This window comes from Schistocerca gregaria, chromosome 2, assembly GCF_023897955.1.
Source record: "Schistocerca gregaria isolate iqSchGreg1 chromosome 2, iqSchGreg1.2, whole genome shotgun sequence".
NCBI lineage: Eukaryota > Metazoa > Arthropoda > Insecta > Orthoptera > Acrididae > Schistocerca > Schistocerca gregaria.
The window spans coordinates 466,469,086-466,492,029 of NC_064921.1; the positions used below are offsets into that span (position 1 = coordinate 466,469,086).

Below are 22,944 nucleotides of genomic sequence, written 5' to 3' on the forward strand. Positions count from 1 at the left end.
ATACATTAATGACTTACCATTCCACATTGATGAAGATGCAAAGTTAGTTCTTTTTGCTTATGATACAAGTATAGTAATAACATCCAAAAACCAAGAACTAAGTGATGTAATTGTAAATGATGTTTTTCACAAAATTATTAAGTGGTTCTCAGCAAACGGACTCTCTTTAAATTTTGATAAAACACAGTATATACAGTTCCGTACAGTAAATGGCACAACTCCAGTAATAAATATAGAATTTGAACAGAAGTCTGTAGCTAAGGTAGAATTTTCAAAATTTTTAGGTGTGTCCATTGATGAGAGGTTAAACTGGAAGCAACACATTGATGGTCTGCTGAAACGTCTGAGTTCAGCTACGTATGCTATTAGGGTTATTGCAAATTTTGGTGATAAGAATCTCAGTAAATTAGCTTATTATGCCTACTTTAATTCACTGCTTTCGTATGGCATCATATTCTGGGGTAATTCATCATTGAGTAGAAAAGTATTCATTGCACAAAAACGTGTAATCAGAATAATTGCTGGAGCCCACCCACGGTCATCCTGCAGACATCTATTTAAGGATCTAGGGATCCTCACAGTAACCTCACAGTATATATATTCCCTTATGAAATTTGTTGATAATAATCCAACCCAATTCAAAAGTAATAGCAGTGTGCATACCTATAACACCAGGAGACAGGATGATCTTCACTATGCAGGGTTAAATCTGACTTTGGCACAGAAAGGGGTAAATTATGCTGCCACAAAAGTCTTTGGGCACCTACCAAACAGCATCAAAAGCCTGACAGATAGCCAACTAACATTTAAAAATAAATGAAAAGAATTTCTAGATGACAACTCCTTCTACTCATTGGCTGAATTTTTAGATTTAAACTAAGTTAAAAAAAAAAAAAACTTAATCATTAGTGTCATGCAATATTTTGTGTAATGTAATTTCTTGTACAGACGTCTTTTATTAACCTGACACGTTCCACATCATTACGAAGTGTCGTATTCATGATCTATGGAACAAGTATTAATCTAATCTAATCTAATCTAATCTAATCTTATATTTTGTTTAGGAATGTGATGTGAAGCAAAATGGGTATCTATGTACATAAATATGTCTCTTCATATTGTGCTTCAAAACTACATAACCACTACTGGAAACGGACCAGTAGTGACCTAAATTTGAAACATGATGTAGACTGATCAAGCAACTGAAGATGAGCTCACAGGACTCTAAATGCAATGTGTATAAAATAAAAATCCTGATTTGTGACTAAAGGCAGATTTTTCTTTATTTTACAAAACTAATACAGTCACAGAAGCAACACTGACAGCAATGCAAAAAATGAAGATGGTGGAGGCACAAGCACTCTCAAGTATGCTAGGTATCCCTAAAAAATTCTGACATGATTTGGAAGTGAAGGGGTGATGCTTTCTCTAGCTGAAGATAGGTATCCTCTGTGAATTACAGTATGAGAAGTTAGAGTGCATGTTTGAACAGTCTGATCCAGTATTATTCATCAAGACAGACAATGGCAAATATATCGGGAGTTTCTTTCATCCTAGGTAAAGACTCTCCACACGAGAGTACCTTGACCAACTGCCTGAATGTTGCTTGCTGGCTTTGAGCATCCAATGGTGGTGGTACAGTGCCAATGGTAATCTAAATGGTCAGTGACATATGGCGAACAGAGATATTAGAATGGGGTGGTGACCTTGTTGAAATATTTTTCTCGAGGCTCTTGAGTTTTGATGTATCATGCACTTTTATCAGCCGGGTTTTGTTTTTTGTTTTTTTTTTTTTTTTTTTTCAAAGTGGACTGTAAAGAAGACAACTAAGTTTGAGTTTGTCTCTACAAAATATGACAGCACTACCTCAATGCCGGCACTTGAGTGACAGTGCTACCTCAGTGTCTGCTACATGCATCCTGTAATAATTTTTACAGAATATTCTGAACAGTAACTACAATGCAACAACATATTAACAATTGGATTACTTAACAGGTATTTTCAAGCACAGAAAACATAGTGAATGTATTAATTCCTCTTGCAGCTGCTGAAAATATTTACTGTGATTACAGTTTCAACATTTTGTTGTTTTCAAACATACTGAAAGCAAGCAGTGTTATCACATGAAACACTGTTTTAGTACTCATGACATGGATGATGCTTACATGGTTTGTGGAAGCTAAGGGAACAGTTATACTGCCATATGTATTTGCTTTCAGACAGCTGGAAGCTATGTTCCAGCATGTTACAACTTAATGTTTCAAAGTGAGCCTTAACATCCCATGTAAGAACTACTTATGCTTTCAGCTTTAACATTCTGTTCTTTTATTTTAATGACAGCGAGTGTATCATGTAGTGATTAGGTTTGCTTCAGAATGGTTTAAAATGGCAAAATGTTGAAATTGTATTAACAATAAATAGTTTCAACAACCACAAGAAGAATGAAGATAATCAACAATTACATAAATGCTGTGAACCTAGACTTCTTCAAAAAAATATAAATCCTAAAATTCTAAAAATTAAATTGTCAAATGAAAACATAAAGCCATGACATCATACCGTATAACATTGGCTTTGGCTACCAAGTAGCCACCAGAAGACACTGATGTCCACGGTACTGGTGGACACAGCATTGGTATAGTTGTTACATCGAACACCAGATCGGCTTGTGCAGCACCACGAAACAGACGTGACAAAACTGGATGTGGTTTCACTTCTTCCTTCAGAATACGGCCATGATAACGAAAAAGTGAATAAAATGCTGGCAGGAGATGCCTTTGTAAACAGAAAAAAAGTTCATTAATCTGTTTACATTATTATTATTATTATTATTATTATTATTATTGTTATTATTATTATTATTTCTTTCTTATCTCAGACGTTATGTCTGATCATATTATTATTATTATTATTATTGTTATTGTTATTATTATAAAACTTTATGCGCTAACTCAATACAGTAATTCAATACTTACCGTGTTTTGCTGTTAGTCTTTGTAACATTCACATCAATTTTTATATCTTTGAGGATAATATTGTACAAGAATTTCCCCAAATTATTTAATACATTGTTTGGCCAAGCTTTCTCTGCAGCACACTGTAAAATATTTTAGGGAAATATGCATCAGTATTAAGTATTACTCAAATATAAGTTCAGAGGAAAGAAGATATTCAACATGCGGTATCATATAAGAAACTTGTCCCTTAACAAGCAGATCCCATGCAGCACTGACAGTATGAAAATAAGAGTAATTGTCTCTTAGAACAGATACATCACTTATATTACAACCTATGTCATCAGGAACCCAAAGATTGGAATGAACACTGTAGCACTCTATTAGGCATAATCCTGTTGCACAAAGGACTAGAATATTATCGTCTGTCTACAACTTGTAAATTAGCTGTATGGGGGCACACAGCTTATTATGAAATCCAAACCATGACACACGTCTGCAGTTTTTTTTTTTTTGTACTAATATATAGAGGATAATAAAAGTAAACAAAGTGTCCAAAGTCTTACAGTACCCCAGTAAGCCCTTTGTACAGCATACAACAGACAAGAAACTCAAATCCACCGAGGTAGAAGCTGAAGCTGCATCTGAGATTATTTGGACAGGACTCAGTACCAGGGGTGGGCATAAAATGATAATTAAATCTTTCTATCACCCATTAGACTCATCTTCTGATGTAACAGAAAACTTTAGAGAAAACCTCAGTTGACTTCTCCCACCAACTGTAATAATTGATGGAAACTTTAATCATCCAATAATTAACTGGCAAAAGTACAGTTTTGTTAGTGGTTGATGTGACAAGACATCCTGTGAAACTTTACCAGATGCCTTCTCTGAAAACTACCTTGGGAAAATAGTTAGGAACCTCACTCATCATGGAAATACACACATCAAAAAAAGTTTTGTGTCATTCCGGTTCCCAGAACTCCTGAAGATAGACGTTGACTGTGGATATTGTATCACAGACACAGACTGTTCAGAGATGTCACTACACCCATCCAAAGATGTAAACAACCATGCATGAGCAGCGCCTATTAGACGGATGGGGTCCGACAGCCAATCAGTTCCAGTCATTCCACAGGAAGGAAGAACAAGGCTCACGTTGCCTGTAGTTCAACTTGCTTAGACGGTCAATGCCGTGGTTTGATCATGTCTGCATTGTTACTTCGTACCAGAAGTCTCCAAGCGTCTTGGAGTGAACTAAAGCGATGTTGTTCGACATGGAGGAGATACAGAGAGACAGGAACTGTTGACGACAAGCCTCGCTAAGGCCGCCCAAGGGCTACGACTGCAGCAGATGACCGCTACCTACGGGTTATGGCACAGTTAGAATTAGCCAACTCATACAAGTACCTGGGTGTAACACTTTCTAGGGATATGAAATCTAATGATCACATAGACTCAGTTGCAGACACAGCAAAGTGCAATCAGTCTACAAAGAAGATTGCTTCCAAACCACTCATGCTACCAGTTCTAGAATATCGCTCAGGTGTGTGGGACCTGTACCCGATAGGACTCGCAGGGGATATTGAACATATATAGAGAAGGGAATCATGAATGGTCACAGGTTTGTTTAATCTGCGGGAGAGTGTCACAGAGATACTGAAGGATCTGTATTGGAAGACTCTTGAAGATAAACGTAAACTATCCTGAGAAAGTCTATCAACAAAGTTTCAAGAATCAGCTTTAAATGATTACTTTAGGTTCAAATGGCTCTGAGCACTATGGGACTTAACTTCTGAGGTCATCGGTCCTCTAGAACTTAGAACTACTTAAACCTAACTAACCTAAGGCCATCACACACATCCATGCCTGAGGCAGGATTCAAACCTGCGACCATTGCAGTCGCTCAGTTCCAGATTGTAGCGCCTAGAACCTCTCGGCCACCCCGGCCGGCGATTACTTTAGGAATATACTACAACCCTTTAAGTATAATCACACAGGGGTCATGGCAATAATACCAGAATAATTACTGCAAGCAGAGAGGCATTCAAATAATTATTCTTCCCGCGCTCCATACGTGAATGGAACAAGAAGAAACCCTAATAACTGGTACAATGGAAAGTATCCTATACCATTTGGTTTGCAGAGTATAGATGTAGGTATAGACAGACTTGAAGTAACAAAATATGTTTGAGCCCCTTCTCACAGCACTCTTTCACTGAAAATACTTATTTAAATATTTTGAAAAAGATGCAGTGAATCAAACTCTATTGTCTCACCACGTAACTAGTTAGTAAATAAAGGTCAAATATTTAATGGAAACAAAGTGAGAAACATATAAGCATTAACAAAACATGCTGTTTCCATAACATTATCTACCATATAAATATAGGAAAACAGTGTTGTGTTCAATCACTTTATCTGCTTACTCATATTCTTCTGGCACCAACACTTAAAACACTGTGTGACTGAAAGCATATACTGTAGGTGTTGCACAAAAACACTCTTACTGTGTGCTAATTTCTTCTGCTGCTGCCTATAATTCACATTTCATTACACGCTCAATACCTTCCTCTCTTGCATCTTTGCTCCATTTTTTTGTATCACTGATGACATATTTTCTATTTAATTCGAAACAAATGAATACTTGTGTCAAAAAGCTATGCAAGTACATTGAATTACCTTGCAGCTCCTTGACACTGTCATTTCAGTTTCCATTTTCACTTGTCATGTTCTTTTACATAAACAAACTTGTTTTTCAATGTAATGTACTCTCTACAAAATAAGCTGATGAGACAAAGAGCTCATTTTACAGCAGAAAGTTGTTGCACTGCTTCTATCTTTTAAAAGAATCACTATAGTGAGTATGGTTTAAATAAGAACAAAATGGAGTGACCGTCAAGCCAAAGTCAAAGTCAATACAAGTCAAGTCAAAGAAAGCAGTTCCAGCATCAGCACTGTCATATCTATTTTCTTTCCATGTATCATGCTCATATTTTTGAACCACTATTCCTGATCTCATTAAAGTTGTAGTCATAAATTAGTGGAAACTATGTACAAGTATTGTGTTACACAAAAATCTGATGTTTATTTACCCATATTCACAACCAACAAAACAAGTACATTTAAGGAGGTAAAGCTTTTTAATGTTTGAAATAGTATGTAAAATTCCCTTTTCTCTGAGTATGTTTATCATATGTCAACAAAGGAAATCTTCAGCAAAATAAACGGTGATCATAATACTTTCTTTCAAAACATTAGCATGAAAGTGAAAGTAAATGACACAAAACCCCAACAATATACTTTAAACCCCTGGCCACGTGAGACTACTATCCATGTACTTTTTCTTTTCCTCTTAGCTTTTGAAGCATTATTCAGCAGAAGTCAGAAAACTATGGGCAAAAGGCATGGCTATTTCACTGCCTGGCTAACTTAATTGTGAACATGTATTCAGCAAATTTACAGCCAGATCACGACAATTAAACTCGTCCAATTATAATTTTGTATTTTCGTGAGACCTGTATTGAAACACAGCAGGAGTCATCCCAAGTCACAAAAATACAAAACAACCCAAATTACTGAGACGAGGGGCAAGTATTTTTCTATTTGATTAACAAAACTTATATTTTGAGATATAATAGTAACTACAGTTTTCTTTTTTCCAATGGATTATATACATTTGTAACTACATTTGGTGGTTTGTGAACATAGAAATACACAGTGTTGTAGCCCAAGTCAACATTCACAGTGAAACTTCCCTCCCCCCCCCCCCCAAAAAAAAGGGCTAAATTTAAGGCTGTAACTATTGCAACAGTGATGTTCCAATTCTACTTTATTGTAAACATAGCCAAACAATGCTTGAAATCCACTGTCTTGGCAGACTTTTACACCAAATTTAGACAATTTAGGGGGCTGTAGTATATTCCTAGAGTAATCATTTAAAGCCAGTTTTTGAAACATTGTCGGCTGACTTTCTTGGAATAGATTCCCGCTACCTTCAATAGCCTGTCAGTTCAGTTCTTTCAACATTTCTGTGAAACTCACCCATGGATCAAACAAACCTGTGATCATTCATGCTGCCCGTCTCTGTATACGTTCAACATTCCCTGCTAGTCTTACTTGGTACAGGTCCCACACATTTCAGCAATATTCCAGGGTGGGTCACATGAGTGATTTGAAAGCAAGCTCCTCTGTGTACTGATTGTATCATCAGCAAAAAATCTGGTTACTGTTAATACTGTCTGCAAGATCATTAACGTATAACATGAACAGCAAGGAACCCAACACACTCCCCTTGGGTACACCTGAAATTACTTTCACATCTGTTGATGACTCTCCATCCAGAATAACATGCTGCATCCACTCTAACAAGAAATCCTCAATCCAGTCACATATTTCATATGAAACCCTATATGATGCTCCTTTTGATAATAAGCATAGGTGTGGTACTGAGTCAAATGATTTTTGGAAATTGAGAAATACTGCATCTACCTGACTGCCTTGATCCATGGCTTTCAGGACATCTGTGAGAAAAGTGAAAGCCGGGGTTTAAATGGTATACGTTTTCGAAATCCATTGGGGTTGACATGAAGGAGTGTGTTCTGTTGCAGATAGCTCATTATGCTTGAGATCAGAATATGTTCTAAGATTCTATAACAAATCAGTGTCAGGGATGTCAGACGGTAGTTATGTGGAACACTTCTACTACTCTCGGACAGACATGACCAGTGCTTTCTTTCAGCTACTGGGCACAATTTTTGTTCAAGGGATCTATGATTGATTATAGTTAACAGAGGAGATAACTCAGGACTATTATGCAACAGTCTCTGTTTCTTTAGAATTTCTTTACAGTGACTGTATACCATGGAAGATCCCTTCTATCATGATCTGTCCTACTGGGTACCTATCTATCCAGTGCATGGCGACTGTTCTTTTACACTTGAGATACAATAACTCAACATGCTGCTCTCCTGTGCTAAATGTTTCAAGATTTCTCAATGAGATATGACACTACTACTTTTTTATATAGTTCACTAAACACATAATCTTCCTGCTTGTTTAGTTGCCCTCTGTGTTTCAGTATTCACTGCTACTATAACTGCCTCAAGGTCACTGATATTAGTTTTGAAGAGGAATTCCTCGAAGAGGTCAGTTCTGTATGTTGCCATCAGATCTAATATACTTACATGACGAGTGGGGTTCTGAACTATTATTGAGCAAGGGGGCTCAGTTGTTAGCATATGTGACTCACATTCAGGAGGATGGCAGTTCAAACCTGCATCTGGCCAACCAGATTTAGGATTACTGTGATTTCCATAAATAGCTCCAGGCAAATGCTGGGATGCTTCCTTTCAAAGGGCAGGGCTGATTTTTTCCCCCATCCTTGACACCATCTGAGCTTCTGCTACATCTCTAATGACCTCGATGACAACAGGGCATTAAACTCAATCTTCCAACCGTTTTTTTTATAACCTGTCATGTTCTGGGAAGTTTTCAGAGAAGGCATTTAGTAACATTTTGCACAATGGATCACTTACTACTAACAATACTATAATTATCACAACTGATGGTTCAATGATGAAAGTCTTTTCCAATGATTACAATATGATTTGTGAACTTAAGTACAAGCAAACTGAGGTTTTCTCTAATGCTTTTGGTTTCAGTGATTCTGTTAGTTCTTTGTTGGCTGTATCATTGAAATTGATGTCTGTTGACAGACATCAATCATTCATTGCTGTAAATTCAGAGATTTCATTGAACTTGCCCAATGGTTTAATTCTGTTATTTTTCATATTTAATGCAAAGTCACAGAACTGAATCTTGTTTGTGCTGAAGTTTATGGTTCTTACTGAATAAGTTCACATAGTTTTTACATAATTCTTTGTCTTTTTCATTTTTTATGACTAAGACATCCTTTTTTGATGAAGAGCAAACCACATTACAATATTGTCTGCAGTGCAGCTTTTGTTTTCTTCAAAATTATACTTCTCCTTCCTCACAAAAGGTACTTTCATTTTATATGTTAAGAATCCATTTCCTTTACCTTTACTCACATTATCCCTTTTTTATGGAAAAGTAGCCTCAAATACTATAATTAATAAGGAACTCAATGTGTTGTCTCCATTGCCTCCACTGATCATCAGTTTTTAGGCCCTCTGAAACAGTAGGTTTATTATCTGGTCTCATGGTTAAAGAAAGCACAGAAGCTTAGTGACAAGGGAAAGAATATTGTTTCTCATCCAAAGAAAGTGTGGAAGCATACTGACAAGGAAATAAATGTTGAAAAACTACAAGGAAGGTAAAAAGATAAGGGTTTAACAACCTGTCAACAATGAGGTCATAAGAGAGAAAGCAGAAGTTCATATCGGAAAAGTGAATCAGCAATGTCCTGTTATTTTTGAAGCAATAATCCTGACATTTGCTGTGCATGATTTAGGGAAATCATAGGTGGAGGGGGGGGGGGGGGGGGGGATGTGGGTGGCGATAGGGATTCGAACCATCATTCTCCGAAATACAGCTCCAATGTCTTACCACTGCATGATCTTGGTTGGTGAAAAAGTACAGCGAATAAAATTAAAAATATTTTCATTGTCTTATGATGAAGTCCATTTCAACAAAAGGTATATGCATAATGAAGCTAATTATTGATTCACTTTTACACAGACAATACAGAACTGTTGAACAGGGTGATTTAGGATGGTTTTGAGATTATTTTTGTTGTAATTTGTGTAGTTCATGTTAGACTATATTGTCTGTAACAGGAATGGGAAGAGGGTGATATATGTGTAACGAATAAAATAGCCTAAAAACAGAAGGTCTAGTTGCACTTATATTTGCCTGAGACAGACAAATAAAATGTCTGGGATCACCCCAAGGGTTGGGATGATTTCCGACACACACATTTTTTAAATCTGTATCCGAAGTTAGAAAGTAGAGGGCCCAGCAGGGAGGTGTTATGTTTTGTGTCTGCCATAACTTATGTGGCGGGGGAACTAGTGCATGCGCATTGGCTGATATACATTCATTGTGTTGTGGTCTTCAGTCCAGAGGCTGATTTGATGCAGCTCTCCATGCTACTCTATCCTGTGCAAGCCTCTTCATCTCTCAGTACCTACTGCAAACTACATCCTTCTGAATCTGTTTAGTGTATTCACCTCTTGGTCTCCCTCTACAATTTTTACCCTCCACGCTGCCCTCCAGTACTAAATTGGTGATCCCTTGATGCCTCAGAATATGTCCTACCAATTGATCCCTTCTTCTAGTCAAGTTGTGCCATAAATTTCTCTACTCCCCAATTCTATTCAGTACCTCCTCATTAGTTATGTGATCTACCCATCTAATCTTCAGCATTCTTCTGTAGCACCACATTTCAAAAGCTTCTATTCTCTTTCTGTCTAAACTATTTATCGTCCACGTTTCACTTCCATACATGACTACATTCCATAAATATACTTTCAGAAAAGACTTCCTGACACTTAAATCTATACTCGATGTTAACAAATTTCTCTTCTTCAGAAACACTTTCCTTGCCATCTCCCGTCTACATTTTATATCCTCTATACTTCGACCATCATTAGTTATTTTGCTCCCCAAATAGCAAAACTCATTTACTACTTTAATCGTCTCATTTCCTAATCTAATACCCTCCGCATCACCCAATTTAATTCGACTACATTCCATTATCCTCGTTCATTATTAGTTGTCATTTCAGTAACCATGGAGCTTGAACAACATGTCTTTGTTTAAGATATCTTTGTTGCAACTGGTCATTTGGTAGCGCATATGCTATGTAGATTTTGCTGCCGTTAAATGTTGGTTGGCTGGCCCATCTTTCCCAATAATAATAAAGTAGTTCAAACCTCAGAATAAAATGAATGGTGAGATGTGGAACAGCCCGGGAAGATATGTGGACAGCTAGAACAGCAGAAATCAACGAGAAAGTTTCACAAGCTGTGGAGCCCAGCCCTCGGCAGTCAGTGGTAGAACAAGCTCGCATTTTGCACTTTTCAGACATGTCAGTTCACCACCTTTTGCACCTTGAACTCCACTTTCATCCTTTTAAAATCAGGGTGGTTCAATGACTGAAGCAAAATGACTTCATAAAAAGCATATGTTTGGAGAAAGAGTGCTGAAAACCTTGGAGAATGACATTATTCTGATAATGAGTGATGAGTCTAACTTTCACAAACTGCTGGTATGGGTCGGAAAGTAATCCATGGAAATTCCACGAGAGGCCCCTACTTAGTGAGAAAGTATCTATGAGTTGCAGGTTAGCCCAATTTTGCATCACTGAACCCAACTTCTTCCAAGAAAGTGAATGCACTGTCACTGTTAACTCACAGTGTTACCTCATGATGTTGGGAGAATTTTTTATGCCAGAACTGAGAAAATACCAGAGTGACCTTGAGAATGTTCAGTTTCAGCAGGATTGGGACTACTTCCCATACCTCACGACAACTCGTGGCTTTTCCAAAGGTACATTTTTGATGTCACCTCATTTCTTTGCATGGGGATGTCCACATCCTTCTTCATGCAGTTATTTCTTACGGTGCTACCTGAAATCTCAGGTTTATATTAAAAAACCACACTCTCTTGAAGTGGTTGCATAAGTCATTACTTGAGAAATTCTCCTTGCTATGCTTGAAAGATATATGGACAATTTTTCCTTTGGCCTGCAACAATGCTTGGATAAGAACGGCCACTACTTGGAGACAAGTACGGCAACTATATGGATGATTTCATTTTTTGCACATAAATTGCAATTCAATCTTGTTTGTACTTAATGTTCATTGAATGGAACTTTACTTATAATCTTTGAAAAATATAAAAATTGATATTTATTACAAAAATAAAAGAGTTAGAATGTTTCGAAAAGAGTAACACTTCCCCGCTGAATGCTGTGCATGGGGGAATTTGCGGATAAATTGATTTTTTTTTATTTCTACATTCTTCCTATTTGATTTTAGTGACTTTTAACACATTTTAAAGATGTCCGTCATTGCAAAAAGGTGATAAGGATTGAGAGAATGCATTTAATATATTAAAGGTGAATTCTTATTTCCTAATAAATTGAACTGCAAATCTTTAAAGTTCTAAATCAAAATATTAGGAATAGAAAAAAAACAAAGAAATTCTAAAAAAGTTCAAAATTAGTTTTCTTACTCAACATTCAAAACAAAGTTGCAAACACTTCAAACATTCACCATAAAGTTATAATGTCCTACGAGTCTAAAAATAAACAGCTGGTGTAGGAAGTACTTGCAAAACTAGTTCTTCCTGCATTGTGTCTTCGTCAAGCACATTAGAAAACACAAATACATTTCTACTGATGATGTGTGGGTGCAAAAATTTTACACACATACCTCCCTTGCACTAACATTTGTGGCCACTTCAAAATACTATCTCATATGCTCCATGCTTCCAATTATGTATTTATAGTCTGCAACAAGAAAGCCTCTTCTTTCAGCAGTAAAACTTCACTGGATGATGGGCTATTTTCACTTTCACTCCTGCTAGAAGCACTATTACTGGTTTCAGTACTATTTTTGTTTTCTCAGAAGTCATGGCCCATAATCGATTTCCCATGATTAACAACTAGTTTGGGGTGGCAGGGACTACTAGACTTATTTGGAGGACAACAAACTTTTTTTTAGCATTTCTTCAGTGGGAATCCATGCCTCGACACTGCTTTGCTGTTACTCCTCATTATCAAGCAATTTCCATAAGATGTGATGATGATCAAATAGGATTAGTTCTGTGGCACAATATCCACCTTTTATGTTCCCAATAGTGTCTCCTGAAATATTAGTCCGTGTCTGCTTCAGAAGTAACGAAAAAGCATCCTTGGAAATAGTTTCACAAGTCTACATCTTCCATTTAGTTAGTACAGTTCAAGGAAGCTTATATCCAGAAGTTGGAAGAGGTGGGTGATATTAGGGGGGAAGAGAAATGAATGCAATATTGTTCCGTTCACACTCTTTGACAACAGATTGAGACAATTGACTGGTTAAGTTGTCCCCAATTATCATTGTTGGCCCATTTTTCTTCTTGAAACAGGGCAGAGTGATTGTAAAGAATCAGTCTTTAAATCAAACCATCCACTCTTACTCCTGCTGAAATGGGTTCCCTGTGGATCCCTTTCTTGCCACAAGTCCCACAAATGCTTAAATTTATAAATGACACACAGAGAAAGCAGTTTACCATCGGCACTTGCTGCCATCTTTATTGAAACATTAGATTTTGATGAATACATATTTTTTTCAGAATGCTTACTCCTTCATTTTCTAATTACCTGCTGTTTATCAAGATTATCTGACATGATGGTCTCGTTAACATTGATTATTTTAAAAATTTCTCGGGTATTCAGCCTGGTAGCGTAGTCCAAAAGGCACAATATTTCAGCAAGCCGACTTCTTGCCATCTTCAGGCGTGCTTGGAGTCTGATTGATCTCTGACGGATGCCGACCATATATAATCTCGACTCTTCTTCTGCAGCCTCCGTCTGGGCACTTCCGAGCGGTTCGAGGCCGGTGGTGGGGGAAGCGCGGCGCCCCATGACAGATCATGGGCCGCAGTCCTTCCGTGGCTACAGCAGCTTGCAGAACTCTGCCGTCGTGGTGACAATGCTTCTTCTTCTTCTTCAGCTCAAAGCTGGATCCCAGGCTTTGCTTGGCTGGAAACCGCTGTCTTTATTTATTAGTTCATCATGCAGCCAGATCACCACTGCCTCTTTGAAGATACAATCCCAGAATGTGTTCGATTGCGGTTACACCTTTGTGCCATTGTAGTTCATGTCATGTCCATGTGAGATGCAGTGCTCTGCCATAGTGGACTTGATCAGCTGTGCATTGTCTGTGTGGCGTTTATGTTCACTACATCTCTCCTGTACTGTCCAGATGGTCTGGCCTATATACATTTTCCTGCACTGGCAAGGGATGCTGTAAACTCCCAGTTTCCGGTGTCCTAAGTTGTCCTTGACTGGTCCTAATTAAGTTTTCATTTCGGATGGAGGGCAAAACATGCAGTTGACATTATATTTTCTGTGCATTCTGCCAATTTTCGCTGATGTGTTCCCAACATACGGTATGATTGCCGTTGCAACCAATTTGTTTTTGTCCTCGAAAGGCCGCGGTCTCAGCTTCTTCGGTCTTAAGGTACGTTTTATCTGCTGGTTGCTATAACCGTTCATGTAGAACACGGCTTGCAAGTGCTGTAATTCAGTTGCTAAGCTGTCACACTCCAATATCTTGCCCACTCTGTGCATCAGTGTGCTCAGAACACACACTCACTGTGAAGGAGCATGACAGTTGGAGGCATGCAGGTACAAATCTGTATGTGTCGGCTTATGGTAGGCACTGTGTCCTAGAGTGCCACCTGTTCTTTGCTTGATGAGCACATCCAGAAATGGTAGACTCCAAGAACACCTGAAGATGGCAAGAAGTCGGCTTACCGAAACATCACACCTTTTGGAAGAAGCTACATGGCTGAATACCCAAGAAATTGTCAAGATTTCTGTAGGCCAGGAAAACCTTAGATCACACATTCATTATTTTGCTAGGCAGGAGATTTTCCAGCTTTGGATTTACATTTTAGAAATACACTTTAACTGTTGCTTTGTTCACTTCTGCATAATCTCTTTTAATATTTTTACTTAGGCAAACAGAGATATCTTCTAAATGTCACTTGGATAAATGGACCTGTTTTTCTCCTGGTAACCTGTTAGACAATATGTTCTCTTTTTGACCAGATATATCAAGGTAGCCATTTACTAATCATCTAATATCCAGTTTGGTGAAAGAAAATCCCCAACGTGTGGCCCTGAAGACCCCTTAATGCAACATTTCTTCTTCTTCTTCTTCTTCTTCTTCTTCTTCCTCCACTGGTTGTCCTGCCAATTTTTTTGGATGTATTTCCAGAATTTTATTTTGTAGGGTCGATCTAGGTACACTATACAAATCACACATTTTTCTATATGATAATTTGCCACACTGAATATCATGAAGAGCTTTATCTAAAAGTTCTGGGTCATAACTGCACTGTACGTTAGCACCACCTTTGTTTTTATATGTTCTTGGCAGTGTCGAAGATTATCCCCCACAGTACAAAATTGTAAAAGCCATCATTATTTCATAACCTTATACAAAACACTTGAAAGCAACTGTCTCAGTCTCATAGGCCATGTATCTCATTGACAACTGTAGTTATAATACTTTTCTGCCAGTGCAACAATAGAAAGTTTCCACTTGATGATACTGCGTGAACATTCAACAACAAGACTGTTCATCAGATACTTACATAGGTAATAATTCAGTCCAAAATAAATCACAGAATGTGGGAAGTACAATCTTGAGCTTAAGATAATTGGCACACAGAAGTGAAAATAAGCCGCAATTCGTTGCTATGCAGGTGCAAAGAGCAAATAAACCATACTGCCCAAAATCCCCCACCCCCCTTCCCCCCAATATCCAAAATCACTGTCTGACAGTACCTCATAAGACCAACTTCAATATGCTGAGGATAGGAAAAGTTATGATATATGCAAAAACATGTAGCAATGCAATATTTCCACAAGCACAGGCTGTAACTGCAGGTAGCAAAAAATTTATACACAGTGCTTGTATTGTGCTTTCAACAGTATACTCACAACACTTGGACCCTCCATATTTTCATACAGCAAATACTGCCATTTTTCTCTGGTGTTCTTCATTGGGTTTCCAACAGGGTTCATGTACCACTTAAAATATTCACTGTACAAATGCTCCATTTTGTTCATAATTCCCATTTTTTCTCGAAACTTGATAATACATCTACAAAGAATAATCAAATTAGTACTTCCATTGTAAATAACAAAATGTTTCAGTCACAGAACAGCAGAACACACATTAAAAATCAGAATACAAAACCACATGCATAATTTTTATATTGATCACAGCTAACTTGCAGCAAAAGAGATAAAATGAAAAAACTGTATACATCCTGTAATTTGACATTTCTTGCCGTTACACCCTCTGGCAACTCATTAATAGTTACATGTTTATGGAATACAGAACGGAGATAGGGTTTCTTTTACCCCAAAAAGTGTGTATGGTTTAACATGTTAGATTTTTTTACAAAAATCTCATATATCAGATTAAAAATTAGCATCAAGCTATTACATAAAGAGTCAACACTGGAAGAAAAGTAGCTATAGTCTCCCAATTCAATAAAAAGAGCAAAACTGCTCATCATATCAGCCAAATAATAATAATAATAATAATAATAATAATCCCATGTGGAGTTGATAGTCTCCCATCACGCACCTCCCCAGGTGGCGGATAGGAGAATGCTCTCCAGATATGGAGGGTACCGAGGAAATAAAATACCCGGGGTGGACCAAAACTATCAACCGAAATCCACTAATGTCTGCCTGGTATCCGGCGGTTAGGCGTCAGCGTCTGTTTGCCTAGATGGTGCAGCTACAGGAACCTCCTTGATCTCAACAATCAAGTTGTATTCCTCATTACCTTTCCTCGGAAGGACCACCACCAAGTTAGTTTTCAACTTAAAAACCAAACATGATGATAACACAAGGAATGAATCCACTACCCCGGGCATTGGATTCTGGGGGACCAGGAGCATCATGATACGCCTAAGGTTGAGAACCAGACGACATCCAAATTATTACACACACACAAAACAAAGACACTTCATCGGGACACTTAATATAATTATCTCTTCAAACTGGGCAAGATCAAACAACTTACAGGCATGCTGCAAAATTCCAGATCAAAATCCTTGCAATCCAAAAAACACGATTTACGGACAAAAACCATTTTGACACAGACAACTACAGGATCTACAAAGGAAAATCAGCAGTTATTGTAGCTAGGCTCAATACCATTTCTTCCAAATCCATCAGAAACAAACGCAAAATAATTTTATTTAAAAAAGCGGATAAAGTACCACTAGAAGCCTTCCTAAATGACAATTTCCATTCCTTCCGAACTGACTATGCGAATGTAGACGAGATGTGGCTCAAATTCAAAGATATAGTAGCAACAGCAATTGAGATATTCGTACCTCATAAATTGGTAAGAGATGGAACGGATCCCCCGTGGTACACAAAAAAGGTCCGAACGCTGTTGCAGAGGCAACGGAAAAAGCATGCGAAGTTCAGAAGAACGCGAAATCCTGAAGATGGGCTAAAATTAACAGACGCGCGAAATTTGGCACGTACTTCGATGCGAGATGCCTTTAATAGGTTCCACAACGAAACATTGTCTCGAAATTTGGTAGAAAATCCAAAGAAATTCTGGTCGTATGTAAAGTACACAAGCGGCAAGACGCAGTCAATACCTTCGCTGCGCAGTGCCGATGGTACTGTTATCGACGACTGTGCCGCTAAAGCGGAGTTATTGAACGCAGTTTTCCGAAATTCCTTCACCAGGGAAGACGAATGGAATATTCCAGAGTTTGAAACACGAACATCTGCTAGCATGAGTTTCTTAGAAGTAGATACCTTAGGGGTTGCGAAGCAACTCAAATCGCTTGATACGGGCAAGTCTTCAGGTCCAGATTGTATACCGATTAGGTTCCTTTCAGATTACGCTGATACTATAGCTCCCTACTTAGCACTCATATACAACCGCTCGCTCACCGATAGATCTGTACCTACAGATTGGAAAATTGCGCAGGTCGCACCAGTGTTCAAGAAGGGTAGTAGGAGTAATCCATTTAACTACAGACCTATATCATTGACGTCAGTTTGCAGTAGGGTTTTGGAGCATATACTGTATTCAAACATTATGAATCACCTCGAAGGGAACGATCTATTGACACGTAATCAGCATGGCTTCAGAAAACATCGCTCTTGTGCAACGCAGCTAGCTCTTTATTCGCACGAAGTAATGGCCGCTATCGACAGGGGATCTCAAGTTGATTCCGTATTTCTAGATTTCCGGAAAGCTTTTGACACCGTTCCTCACAAGCGACTTCTAATCAAGCTGCGGAGCTATGGGGTATCGTCTCAGTTGTGCGACTGGATTCGTGATTTCCTGTCAGGAAGGTCGCAGTTCGTAGTAATAGACGGAAAATCATCGAGTAAAACTGAAGTGATATCAGGTGTTCCCCAGGGAAGCGTCCTGGGACCTCTACTGTTCCTGATCTATATAAATGACCTGGGTGACAATCTGAGCAGTTCTCTTAGGTTGTTCGCAGATGATGCTGTAATTTACCGTCTAGTAAGGTCATCCGAAGACCAGTATCAGCTGCAAAGCGATTTAGAAAAGATTGCTGTATGGTGTGTCAGGTGGCAGTTGACGCTAAATAACGAAAAGTGTGAGATGATCCACATGAGTTCCAAAAGAAATCCGTTGGAATTCGATTACTCGATAAATAGTACAATTCTCAAGGCTGTCAATTCAACTAAGTACCTGGGTGTTAAAATTACAAACAACTTCAGTTGGAAGGACCACACAGATAATATTGTCGGGAAGGCGAGCCAAAGGTTGCGTTTCATTGGCAGGACACTTAGAAGATGCAACAAGTCCCACTAAAGAGACAGCTTACACTACACTCGTTCGTCCTCTGTTAGAATATTGCTGCGCGGTGTGGGATCCTTACCAGGTGGGATTGACGGAGGACATCGAGAGGGTGCAAAGAAGGGCAGCTCGTTTTGTATTATCGCGTTATAGGGGAGAGAGTGTGGCAGATATGATACACGAGTTGGGATGGAAGTCATTACAGAATAGACGTTTTTCGTCGCGGCGAGACCTTTTTACGAAATTTCAGTCACCAACTTTCTCTTCCGAATGCGAAAATATTTTGTTGAGCCCAACCTACATAGGTAGGAATGATCATCAAAATAAAATAAGAGAAATCAGAGCTCGAACAGAAAGGTTTAGGTGTTCGTTTTTCCCGCTCGCTGTTCGGGAGTGGAATAGTAGAGAGATAGTATGATTGTGGTTCGATGAACCCTCTGCCAAGCACTTAAATGTGAATTGCAGAGTAGTCATGTAGACATGTAGATGTAAAACTAATGAGAAAGAACTCAAACAGTTTGATACAGCATTTGTAGTCCACAAATCTATCAGTGACTCTGTCATTGACTTCCAGTCTGCCTCAGAACGTATATCAACGGTCTCCGTCAAATCGGCCAACAAAGCATATACCTGAATGAGATTTTCACTCTGCAGTGGAGTGTGCACTGATATGAAACTTCCTGGCAGATTAAAACTGTATGCCCGACCGAAACTCGAACTCGGGACCTTTGCCTTTTGCAGGCAATTGCTCTACCATCTGAGCTACCGAAGCACGACTCCCGCCCGGCCCTCATAGCTTTACTTCTGCCAGTGACTCGTCTAACAGCTTCCAACCTTTACAGAAGCTCTCTTGCGAACCTTGCAGAACTAGCACTCCTGAAAGAAAGGATATTGCAAAGACATGACTTAGCCACAGCCAGGGGGATGTTTCTAGAATGAGATTTTCACTCTGCAGCAGAGTGTGCACTGATATGACACTTCCTGGCAGATTAACACTGTGTGCCCGACCAAGACTCGAACTCGGGACCTTTGCCTTTTGCGGGCAAGTGCTCTACCATCGGTAGCTCAGATGATAGAGCACTTGCCCGCGAAAGGCAAAGGTCCCGAGTTCGAGTCTCGGTCGGGCACACAGTTTTAATCTGCCAGGAAGTTTCACAGCATATACTTTGATCAATGCACATGCACCGACAAATAACTATAACAAGAAGATCCCCGGAATGTGGATGACTTCTGGAATGACCTTGTAGAGACAACAAACAAAATTGCCACAAACCATGTAATAATCTTGTTAGGCAACTTTAACACACAAAGAGGCAAAGAGAAAAAAATACAGGAAAATCACGGGAAAACATACAGCTCACAAGAGAACCAACAAGAATGGGGAAGGATTGATAAGCTTTAGTGAAAATTTTGGACTCGTAATTATGCCAACACAATTCAAAAAACCCAACAAGATACTGTATACTTGGAAGTCACCCAACATTGTGAGGCCATCTGCAAGAGTAACACAGCAGAAATTCTGAATGTGAAAACGAGAAGAGGATGTTTTGAATCAGACCACCATCTTCTAGAGATAAAGACCAGATTACAACCCAACAGAAAAGAGTCAAAACCAAAGTGCTGAAACCAGACACCAAATACATAAAACTCAACAAGGAAAACATCTTACAGGAATTAGTCAAACACCACAAACTGGACAGAACTTGTGGACGTCCTCAAATCCGCAATGAAGGAGAAAACACAGGTGGTGGAATATAATGTGTGACCAAGCAATAGAAGAAAGGACCAATGCCTGGAAAAACTTCAATAGTCACAAAACATCAGAAAAATGGCAACAATTTCTAGTAATCTGAAAACAAACCTCGAAAACCATTCGGAGGGAAAAAAGAAATTATGACAAACGGCGCGACTAGATGAGATAGAACAAGACTTTAAGAAGAACAACACCAGGAATTTTTATAAGACGTTTAAAGAACATATTGCAGGATACCAGGCACCCAACCTTTGCTTCAAGAAACCGGATAGTTCACTAGAAACTAAAATGAAGAATAACTGCCAAATCCTCGCAGACTATTTCAACAAACTTCTCAGCTGCGAAAGACATACAGAGTATATTCACTACCAGACATCTACACCAAATCGCGACGCTAAACCACCAACCATCAACGAAATAGTAGAAACTATTAAGACACTGAAAAACAATAGAGCCCCAGGAGAAGATGGAATTATTGCAGAACTATGGAAATTAAATGATGAAACATTGACAGGAAAAATCCACAAAATTATATTAAACATTTGGGAAACAGAACAGATCCTTTCTGAATGGAAATGCACACTCATCCATCCACTTCAACAAAACTGAACCAAATAATTACAGGGGTATCTCACTCGTGCCAGTCACATACAAAATCGTATCAAAAGTTCTCATGAACAGATTAGAAGAACAAGCTGACCAACAAATAGGAGAATACCAGGCTAGTTTTCACAAGGGACAATTTTGCATAGAACAGATCTGGAATCAGAAAATGATTCTCCAGATGAGAAACACCAGAAACACAGTGGTCACTTTTGTAGATTTTAAAAAGGCCTATGACTCAATAGACAGAGTAGTGCTCTGCAACATGCTGGAAGAATTCAGGATTAACAGAAAGACAAGAGCAATCACTCAGCAAACATTAACTGACACGGTCTCCAAGGTTAAATTTATGGGGAATATCTATGACCATTTGAAATCCAAACTGGAGTGCGACAGGGTGACAGACTTTCACCATTACTATTTAATATAATTTTTGAAAAAAATCATCAGGACTTGGGAAAAAGAAGTCAAAGGAATCCAAATTGGCATTAGAAAAGATAATAGATTCAATTTGAAGTATTTAGCCTTTGCAGATGACCTCGAAATCCTCACAAATAATAGAAAAGAAGCCACTAGCGCCATAGATAAGTTACACGAAATTGCACAAAGAACTGGCCTGCAAATTTCGTATGAGAAAACCCAGTACATAGAAAGAGTGTCACAAGATAAATTGCATATTGTAACAACCCATGAGAAAATCGTACAAGTACCACATTTTAAGTACCTGGGAGAAATCACCCAGCCACCAGGGATCAACCTAAAGGCCAATGAGGAAAGAATAAAAAAGCTACAGAAAGCATATAAACTGATACAAGGACAAGGAATCTGGAAGAAGAGACCAACATCAGAATTATATAAATACCCAGACAAGATTACGGATAAAATCAGGAAAAGAAGAATGCAGTTCTACGGACATATCCACAACATGAATGAAAACAGAATTTCAAAGTGAATTCTTAAAGTCATCAACTCAGGCAGGGGAAAAACAAATTGGATGAAAGAAGTTGAAGAGGACCTCAGACAAGCACACATAACAGTAAACGATGCAGAAAATAGAACTGAATTCAGGAGCATCATCAAAATCAAATTTGACATCACAACACAGAAGAGACCAGGATGTAAATGGACAGCGGCACAAAAGAGACAACACAGTGAACACTTTAAGATAATTTGGGCTCAGAAAAAACATAAACAATCATTATAAAGGAACTGAAGTTCAAACGCTCTCTTTAAATGGGAATAATCGAAAATAATAATAATAATAATAATAATAATAATAATAACAGTAACAATAATAATCCATTTGACATCTACTTATTATGACTGAAATGGCTATTTGCCAGGGAATTTGTAACTATTGATCAAGCCCTTATCTAGTACAAATGAAGAGTTTTTGGCCTTGTAAGAATGCAAAGAATGATATTAACACCACTAAAACGAACAGTGTTGAGAAAGTTCAAAATCTACACTTCAATATTGACAGCCTACAAGATGAAAGTATATGAACATTCTTTGCTGCCAGAATGGAAAGGACATAATGTGAGGGAAATACATAGGAAATATATTAATACATAAAAACCAATGTTACGAATATAGCAACAGAAGTGTTGAGCATAAAAGAAAATAACCACAGCCGTACAGCAGAATGGTGGTTGAAGGAAATAGAGGTGACAATTAAAGAAAAGAGGAACGCATTCAAACCAGTGGTTGAATGATAAATCAGAAGCAACAAGAACAGTCTACATGGAAAAGAAGAATGATGTGACGGGAAAAAAAAGTACAGCAAAGAATGAAGCATGGGAAAGGACATGTGCTAATGTCAATAGCAAACTAGGATTAGGGAGAGTTAATAAAGTGTGGTCAGTATTAATGGGGCTTCAAAAAGAGATGAGCCAAAACTAATCTTCGACTGATAACACCAAAGGAATGGGAAGAATATTTATGGAAATGATTTAATGAGGATAGAGAAGAATATATGGAGGAAGGAACAGTAGAAGGAAAGCAACAGGAAGTGTAGGAGGTATAAATTTTAGGAAGCAAGGTGAGTGAGGTACTAATAACAGGGAAGAATAGTAAATCACCTAGACCAGGAAGTAGCAATCTGGAGTTCTTATAC

General features: G+C 38.3%; 1 protein-coding gene across 1 annotated transcript in view; it reads right to left on the reverse strand.

Moving 5' to 3' along the window:
• LOC126326121 (DNA-directed RNA polymerase, mitochondrial) overlaps nt 1–22,944 on the reverse strand; it is a 272,901-nt gene that overhangs the window by 143,715 nt on the left and 106,242 nt on the right. Inside the window, exons 11-13 of the mRNA XM_049995553.1 lie at nt 15,598–15,760; nt 2,976–3,097; nt 2,560–2,775 (exon numbers count right to left, since the gene is read on the reverse strand). Coding sequence (XP_049851510.1) covers nt 2,560–2,775; nt 2,976–3,097; nt 15,598–15,760 — 501 coding nt within the window. The remainder of the gene's footprint in view (nt 1–2,559; nt 2,776–2,975; nt 3,098–15,597; nt 15,761–22,944) is intronic.